This window comes from Carlito syrichta, unplaced genomic scaffold (genome assembly GCF_000164805.1).
Source record: "Carlito syrichta isolate Samal-C Ts95f unplaced genomic scaffold, Tarsius_syrichta-2.0.1 Scaffold305187, whole genome shotgun sequence".
Lineage (NCBI taxonomy): Eukaryota > Metazoa > Chordata > Mammalia > Primates > Tarsiidae > Carlito > Carlito syrichta.
In genome coordinates, this window is record NW_007249283.1 from 41,040 (window position 1) to 50,666 (window position 9,627).

General features: G+C 33.9%; 1 protein-coding gene across 1 annotated transcript in view; it reads right to left on the reverse strand.

The window, feature by feature from the left end:
* The window catches only part of LOC103263616 (sodium channel protein type 7 subunit alpha), a gene marked incomplete at its 3' end in the record, with an annotated part of 48,909 nt that extends 39,640 nt beyond the window's left edge, over positions 1-9,269 (reverse strand). Inside the window, exons 1-5 of the mRNA XM_008061284.1 lie at positions 9,039-9,269; positions 4,544-4,662; positions 4,109-4,198; positions 3,086-3,214; positions 1,196-1,287 (exon numbers count right to left, since the gene is read on the reverse strand). Coding sequence (XP_008059475.1) covers positions 1,196-1,287; positions 3,086-3,214; positions 4,109-4,198; positions 4,544-4,662; positions 9,039-9,269 — 661 coding nt within the window. The remainder of the gene's footprint in view (positions 1-1,195; positions 1,288-3,085; positions 3,215-4,108; positions 4,199-4,543; positions 4,663-9,038) is intronic.
* Positions 9,270-9,627: the final 358 nt, after the last annotated feature.

A 9,627-nucleotide genomic window follows, 5' to 3' on the forward strand; every position in this document is an offset into this window, starting at 1 on the left:
CATGAAGAAATGTTCAACCTCACTAATCATCAGGGAGATGCAAATCAAAACCACACTGAGATACCACCTAACTCCAGCCAGAATGGCAATTATCAACAACTCAAAAAATAACAGCTGCTGGAAAGGGTGTGGCGAAAAGGGAACACTTCTACACTGTTGGTGGGAGTGTAAACTAGTGCAATCTCTGTGGAAAGCAGTGTGGTGATTCCTAAAAGCTCTAAATATCAACCTCCCATATGACCCCACAATCCCCCTACTGGGAATATATCCTGAAGAACTCAAATCACTCTATAAAAAAGATACCTGCACACATATGTTTATCGCAGCATTGTTCACAATAGCAAGAACCTGGAAGCAACCATGCTGCCCATCAAAAGAGGACCGAATTTAAAAAAATGTGGTACATATACACAATGGAATACTACGCAGCCATAAAAAAGAACAAAATCATGAATTTCGCAGCGACCTGGATGGAACTAGAGTCTATAATACTGAGTGACTTCTCACAGAAACAAAGATCCGAGTATCACATGTTATCACTCATATAATGGACCTTGAACATCCAATGTAATACTATAAGAAATGACTGACAGTAGTGGGAAACTATGGGGGGGAGGGAGATGGGATTAACGGTAGCAAATATCTATCTGGGGATGGGGAAACACCTCTTATCAACACGGTGCCTGAATGAAACGTATTTGTATACCTAATCCTTAACTGTACCCCACAACATCATAATAAAAAATATTAATCAAAAAAATGTACCATTTAAAAAAGTAATGGGGTACTTGCATAATGAATATCTGTATACTTAACCCTGAATTGTACCCCATATCATTAAAATAAAAAATTAACAGTAAAAAAAAATCTGTCTAGACTGCTATTTTTCTCAGAAGTAGTATAATTTTATCAGTTCATTTTTAAGATGTAAAAATTTGAAAACATCTTTAATTGATGTCTATATTTTGGTTTTGTAAGTCTGGAACCCAAACCAAGTAAATAACAGACAAAAGTATTTTTTTATTGCTTACATTTAATGGCGGGAAAAATAAATTCAAAGATCAGATAACTCATTAGTTTCAAAGTGGAAACATTATTCAATGTAGCATTTTCTCTGCCCAACAGGGGAGCTCAAATGAATACATGGCAGCACATAAAACAAAATCAGGAAAATAAATTCAATGCCATTACTTACCTTGGTTTAAAGGAATTATTTTCAAAATTCTCAAGGTTCTTGCAATTTGAAGCTCTTCAATGAGGTTTATAGGTGAGTATCTTATTATGATCCTGTGAAATCAGAGTTCGTTACAAGCCATATTGAGTCTATGCTATTTATTTTTGGCTTTTTATACTTCTTTGAATGTATTTTTAACACTCCATATCCAAACATTTCCTTTACTCACATTATTCCATGTTGAAAATAGCTTTATTATTCATTGAAAGGCAAAGACTGCTACAATGCAAGGTGGCCAGCCAGGTAAATATTAATCTACAAACTTAAATTATGAGAGTTTACAAAATTTAATACTGTAAAATACTTTTAATTTCATAACAAGCATTTCATATTCTGCTCATAAATTCTTTATTATCTAATTACTGGACATATAGTTAAAATAAGAAACATTAATAGCTAAGGAATGAGAATCATTTTAAGTATTTAAACTTATGATGATGTTGGTGATGATCTGAGAATGACGATGATGGTGATGATGGTGGGGATGATGTTGATGATGCTGATTATTATGTTGATTATTAGGATGACAACGATGGTGATGGTGAATGGCAATGATAGTAGAAAGTACACTGTGAGTTGGTTAATGACACAGATTCTAGAACCAGACCCCCTGTGTAGAAATCCACATTAACTAACTGTGCAGCATGGACAAGTTACTTAAATCTTGCTTGTCTCAGTTTCCTCAGTTGTAAAGTGAGGTTAATGCACTTCCTGATTCAGAGGATTTTGGTAGATTCTTAAGGAGTTAACATAAAGCACACATAAAAGAGTACCTGACACATCGGAAGAACTCTGTTAGCTAATAGCAATAGCAAAAACAGCAGAGATAATGGTAGCAAGAAAAAAAGTAGTAATGGTGATAATTGTAATGATATTAGGTACTATTTTAGATTGTTTACAACATGGGAGACACTGCATATGCTCTTTATAAAGGTTATTTTTAAAAATTGACCAAAACTCTATCAATAAAATGTCATTTTAAATTAATTTAACACAAGTTTGATGACAGGGTCATTTTCATAGCTAAATTGAAGTATTGAAAAATAAATAGACACGAACTTATTAGGACTGTATGTAACACTCCAGAAAAAATGTATGCAGAAAATGTGCGTTTGGTGGGTGTTTTAAATACATTATTCTGGCCGGGCTCGGTGGCTCAGCCTGTAAACCCACGCCTTTGGGAGGCTGAGGTGAGTGGATTGCCTAAGCCCGCGGGTTCGAGACCTGCCTGGGCAGCGAGACCTCATCTCTACAATAAATAAAAAAATCAGCCGGGCGTGGTAGCGCATGCCTATAATTCCGGCTACTTGGAAGACTGAGGTGGAAGGATCGCCAGAGCCCAGCAGGTCAAGGCTGCAGTGGCCGGAAGCGGCCACTGCAATCCAGTCTGGGCGACAGAGTGAGACTCCAACTCAAAAAAAAAAAAATTAAAATTAAAATAAAATAAAATAAATACATTATTCTGGCATCTAGCATATTTTACTGATATTAAGCAATGTTGCTATGTAAAATGCAGATTGAGGATTGAGAATCCAAGAAATTCAGATCCTCTGCTAAGTCCTCTATTCACTGCTCACTAAAAAAAATCACCTAAAAACGAACAGATTGAATCTCTATCATTCTTGCTCTGGGCAGAAAACAGAAACTATCCCATTCCTTTCACTTTCATGGCATCATCTGAGGATAGCTCAGAGCCAGGTGCCTGAGTTAACTCACTGGGACTATGACTTTGAAATATTCTTCACCTGTAGAATATTTGCAGGCAGTAATCTTTGTAAACCTCAATCATTTTTTATGAAAAGAATTTGCTTGAAAGACATTGAAATGTATGCAATTTAAAGAGATACTCACTCAAACAAAGTCACGCTGAAATCGAGCCAGTTCCATAGATCACCAGCGAAAGAAAAAGATCCTGCCCAGACACCTCTTGCAATAAGTTTTACAAGTATTTCAAATGTGTAAATTCCAAGCAAAGTATTCCTGCAGAATATTGCTCATATAAATATATAAGTTGAGTACATGCATTGTCAACTCTGAATTACTAGCTAAAATAACTATCTGATATTTGAGAATACGTCATCAGAAAGGTGAGACCAGGTTAGCCTGGCAGGCCCAAACCAACCAGCCACCAGCCAATTAGACAATAATAAAAAAAGCAAATACTCCTTGAACTTCAGCACAAGGCTTTAGATATGGCATGTAGGGAAAGTTACATCTTATGACTTTAGTCATGAGATTTGACTATCAAATGTTTTCAAAAAGTCCTTGCTCAGAGGTGATAGTTTTTATATATTGTGTAGACAAATAATGGAAACAGCAAATATCATACTTGCTCCCTAGAGGGATTACACAATAATTAACTTAATAATTTAAGGAGTATGCAAGACCTAATTTTATTATATATATTATATTATAAATATATATGTACAAGTATTTTTTATGGTGAATCAGTGTTACAGTTACCTTCCAAAGTCAACTAGATTTGAGAACAGTTAAAGCTCAGCAGACAACTTCAACAAAGTTTTTTCACTAGAAAATTTAATGAGCCTTTCCATCATTATAGCCTAATGCAAGGCAGTCTACTCACATCCCTTAGGAAAGAGGAGAGAAGTAGAACAGAAAAGATAATAAAGTAATAATTTTCTTAATGAATGGAAAGGAGCAAAAATTACTTGAGTTACAAGCAAATTAGGTGTGGGGTTGGAATAGTGGAGAAGATCTGAGTCACTGTAACATTATATTAATCATTAATAAATATGAAATTACATAATGTAACAAAATATAATATATTATATAATTTAATGTTATTAAATTAAAATATTAAAATAAAATATAATTATATATATTATCATGCATAAAAATTATATAACTTACTCTAATGCTGGTCCCCATTTTGGCAAATTACTCATGGACAGAAATATACAATCAGTCAGGACGCTAATTAAGATTAACAGGCGGAAAAATGTAGGTTATAGTCAAAGAAAAACATAATAAATAATATAGGAAAATATACATTTCCATAATATATGCATATGCACATGAGATGAAATATTTTCTTAAATGTAGAAAAAATATTAATATTATTGAATGACAATGGGAATTAATATTGGTTACTATTTACTACTGTTGTGTGAATTAGAAAATATACTTTATAAGCATTTTCAAATGTGGAACATTTAATGAAGTATAATCTAGATTTCAATATGACTTAACATGAGGTATAATTTCAAGGAGCAATATTTGAATAATATATAGTTGCATTTGACATCAGTACAGTTGAATGCACAATGAGACAATAGAAAAGGATATGGATGTACCAAAACTTTGATAGTTGTTCCTCTAATACTACTGAAAGGAGATAATGTACACAAGATAGAAGCAGCATTGAATCTGAAGATAGTTCTGTTTTTATTTAATACTATGAAAGTCTGTAAGAGAAAAATAATGAAGTGAAATTAACACTCAGAACTATAATCTTATCAATTATGCAACATATTATCAATGATCATTAGTCTTGGATTCTAATAGCCATACTTTCCTTCTTTTTAATATTCTTTTTACAAACTAAGCCATATTCATATTCATATTTAGGCTTATCTATCATTTTTGTTTTATTTTGTTTTGTTATACCCAAAAAAGCCCTTTGCCACATACCACATCCCTAGGTCTCCTCAGAGAACTAATACTATAGGAAGAACACAACATCCTGATGGCTCATGGAGACACACTTAAAAATACCAGAGGTAGCCGGGCTCGGTGGCTCAGCATGTAATACCGGGCCTTTGGGAGGCTGAGGTGAGTGAATTGCCTGAGCCTGCGGGTTCGAGACCCGCCTGGGCAGCGAGACCTCATCTCTACAATAAATCAAAAAATCAGCCGGGCATGGTGGCGCATGCCTGTAAATCCGTCTACTCGGAAGGCTGAGGCGGAAGGATCGCCGGAGCCCAGCAGGCCAAGGCTGTGGTGGCTGGGAGCAGCCACTGCACTCCAGTCTGGGCGACAGAGTGAGACTCCAACTCAAAAAAAAAAAAAAAAAATACCAGAGGTGGTACTTCTGATAATGTAATATGTAAAAAAGTTAGGTTTCATTTCAGAGCAAATCCAATGTGCGGGTCACAATAGTAAAGAAGCTCTAATGTACTGAAATTGCACATTGATCATTGAAAATTATGTATGAAAGAATCCAACTTGCTTGGATATCATTACCATAAACATATCCAAACTTATGTCATGTAAAATAATATTTTTAGACACTAAAAATTAAAATTCTAACAAAAAATAATGAGAGATCAGAAATACCTTGAAGTTACCATTGAGACATGTATGCATATATGTTGTATGTATGTTTGTATAGTGCATGCATCCATGTATACATATACATGCATATGAATAAATGTGTACATTTTTGTATATCTGTGTTTGTATATGAATTCAGAGGAAATGTGTGTATGTGTATATATATACACACACTACATATTCATTTGGAAAAAATATTTGTTGAGGGAGATGCATAAATATAAATTGTGAAGATTTTATAGTTTATAGTATAAAATAGTATATTTATAATCTATAACTTATAATATTGAGATATAATATATTGTAGAATACTAAAATTATATATTAAATATAATCTATTATGTGCTTCATGATTATATATTGTACAATTAGACAGAAATAACTATTGATATTTATATTTGTATATAGAGATAAAAGTATTATTTAACACAATTATGGGTTCACCAATATTTCATTAATACATGTTCTAAATGGAAACCAAATCATGACATAATTCTCCACAGTAAAACACTTTTCCAACATATAATCTATGAAGACTTTGCCCTGTATTATAATTATTTTTCCTGCCTTCTATTTTTTTTTTTTTTTTTTTAGTTGTAGTCCCTCTGTCACTCAGTCTAGAGTACAGTGGCACTATCATGGCTTACTGTAGCCTCGACTTCCTGGGCTCAGGTGATCTTCCTTCCTCAGTCTCCCAAGTAGCTGGGACTACAGATGCTTACTACCAAGCTCAACTAATTTTTTTTTTTCTTACAGATGAGGTCTCACTTTGTTGCCCAGGCTCGTCTTGAACTCCTGGGCTCAAGCAATCCTCCTGCTTTGGTCTCCCAAAGTGGCAGGATTACAGAAGTAAGCCACCACACTCGGCCCCCTCTTTCTATTTTAAATTCAAAGAAAGAATAAAAACTAAAAAAAGTCAAATAAAATTAATCTCATTACTTAAAATGCACTCTCCAAACTATTTTTCAGAACAATCTCAAACTTCACACAAGATGTAATTTATGTGCAACCAACCAATTTATGTCATTGCAAAGAAATGAGCAATTTCGATATAATAATTTCCCAATTTTAAGGGCAGAAATTGTTTTATCAACCTTGTAACTATTTATATTATGCCATCTTTAACAGAATATAGCTCAAAGTTTAAACACCTTGGTGTCATTGATAACAACACTTTTTGATATTAAGTTAACCTTTCAGTTTTGGCCCCAGGTGTTTTATGGTAATTAGACCATTAGCAACTCTGTGCCTTGCTTTATTTTTCAAAATCCTTGGTTTTGATTTCAGTAACATACCTAGCTTTGTCTACCATATCTGTATACACTGCAGGATACCCAAAGTCCTGCTATATTACACCTATCCCTGAGGTTACTGTGTCATATCAAGTTATGATGTAAGCATAACAAAAACAATGCAGAGGCAATTGAGATGACAGTTAACAAACACTTTCACTAAAGCATTCACAATTAGGCAAGTATTTTATAATTAACTTTGCATAATGCCTACAAAGGCTACCAGAGATACTAGAGTCTTTTAAAATTAATATATATATTTTTACTGTAAAATGTCATTATTCTTCCACCATGAAAAGTAATCCAAGGGATTGTAGCTATTTGAAAAAATTGTTTTATCTTCTGTCCAGAGACTTTGGTTCAATTCCATTTTACCAGGGTGACAATACCATTGAATATTCTATAAGAGTATCAAACTACACTTGTCTACTCTGAGACTAACCCTCAACTCCCCCAAACTTGATGTTCATCATTATTATTACATTTTGTCAGTGGCAGTACTATTCTTCCAAGCAGAAAACTTTGTCACTTTTAGTCACTCAAATGCTGCTGTTTCTTTTTAGGTTTGCTATGTTTCTTTTCTCTGAGGCACTACTACAATCCTGGCCTTTTGACTTTTGGCCTGAATTACTTTTTCTCCTTTTCATCTTTCTGACTCTAATATATTCCCCGCAATAGTAATTTACAAATCTGCCGAATAAACTTTACCTAATTACACACTTGCAGTCAACACATCTCATCTTATATCCCACAACTCACATCACAGCTAAGTTTCTGGCTATAGTATCACTCTCTCTTTTTCCCATTCCAGGATCAATCACTGCTTTTGCCTGCTCTTAGAAGGTTTTCCTTTGCCTTACTAAAAATTCTACTTAATGATTCTTCCAGTTCACTGGATCACACAGATCTCTACTTTTTCTAAATACAGCAATTCTCAGATTCAACATTCTGTGCTAGTATTGGGACTGTACATATATTAATAGGTGCCTCAAGTCATTCTGGAGATAAGATAAATTGTGAACACATGCATGCATGAATGAATAAAAATGATAAATAACATACAGTTTGGATTTACATTCTATAACTTATGAGTTAGCTCATCAAATGGAATATTTTACATTATTGTGCATATTGTTGACATTTTATAGTAACTTTAAAATTGATAGCCTTAAATGTCCAATCAGCCAGCATGCCACCTTAAAACAAGTCATTTACATTAACATATATATATAGTGTGTGTGTATATATATGTGGTCATATATATATATACACACACACATATATATTTCACCATGAACAGTAATCTAAGGAATTGTAGTTATTTTTAAAAATTGCTTTGTCTTCTGTCCTGAGACTTTGGTTCAGTTCCTGTTACCAGGGTGATAATACCATTCTACAAGAATATCAAACCACGGTGTGGCTAACCCTCACTTCCCCCACACTTGATGTCCATTATTATTATTTCATTTTGTCAGTGACAGTACTATCTATCTATCTACCTACCTATCTATCTATATGTCTTAATACAATAATATATATAAAGTATTACATATTAATGTTTTATATTTTATATATATATACATATACATATATATACACGCACACATATATATATATACACACGCACACACATATATATATATATGACCAAAACAAACTAACAAACTACCCAATCAAGTAGGATAGCAGTTTTGGAAAAAAATCTCAAATATGAATGCTTCTAAAATGAAATATCTTATGCAGTTCTGTATAATTAAAATTCACTCTTGCTCTTTCTTCATTCTCTATCTTTGTGTGTGTGTGTGTGTGTGTGTGTGTGTGTGTGTGTGTGTGTGTGTCAGAATCTCACTCTCTTGCTCAGGCTGGAGTGCAGTGGCACACTCATGGCCAAATGCAGTCTCGACCTGCTGGGCTCAGGAGATCCTTCTGCCTCATCCTTCCAAGTAGCTGGAACTACAGGTAGGTGCCACCACGACCAGCTAATTTGTTTTTTAATTTATCGTAGAGACGAAGTCTCACCATATGCCCAGGCTGGTCTTGAACCTGTGAGCTCAGGCAATCCTCTCTCCTCTGTCTCCTAAAGTTCTGGGATTACAAGTGTGAACCACCGCACCCAGGTGCATTCTCTTTTTTTTATTCTATCTCAATTTCATTTTCTGAATGTTTGAAAGTTAAATAATAAAAATGTAGTCACAATAATTTCAATTAATTCTCACATTTTTTTTCTTGTAGTAGTATGGGTCAACATCTTCCAAGGGCTCTGACACCATTCCTCCAGAAAGTTTTCCGTAAAGAAGTGGAAGCTCTTTGCCAGCTTCCAAGTCAGTGTTTGGCTTTAAATCTTCTTCATCTTCCTCATTCTGTGTCTTAGCAATACGCTGTTTTATAAGTTCAAAAGACTCTCTAGTGAAGGGGACAAAGCCCTTAGGTTCTGGCGAAGGCAACATTTTTGACTGTACCTGGAAGAAATTAATTTTCTTTAATTCCATCTAATAATTGAGTATATTAAAAAGAACCTAAAAAATATAAAGGTGAAAACTAGAGACCAGCAAATATGTACATTTTAAAGAGCACATTCATCAGTTTGGTAAAAATCTAAGTTGTCCTGAGTTTTATTTTACTAAATCTTAGACTTAATTTGTAATTTAAAGAGTAACTCAATCTACTTCATTTAGTCATCTTTTGAATACTCTTTCTTTTACTGAAATCTGCCTTTCAATTTCTCCACTTTAATAAAAGAGCTCAAAAGTTGCTACATATTTTTTTCTCCTGGCCAAATCCAATCATTTCCCTGTGAATTGTATT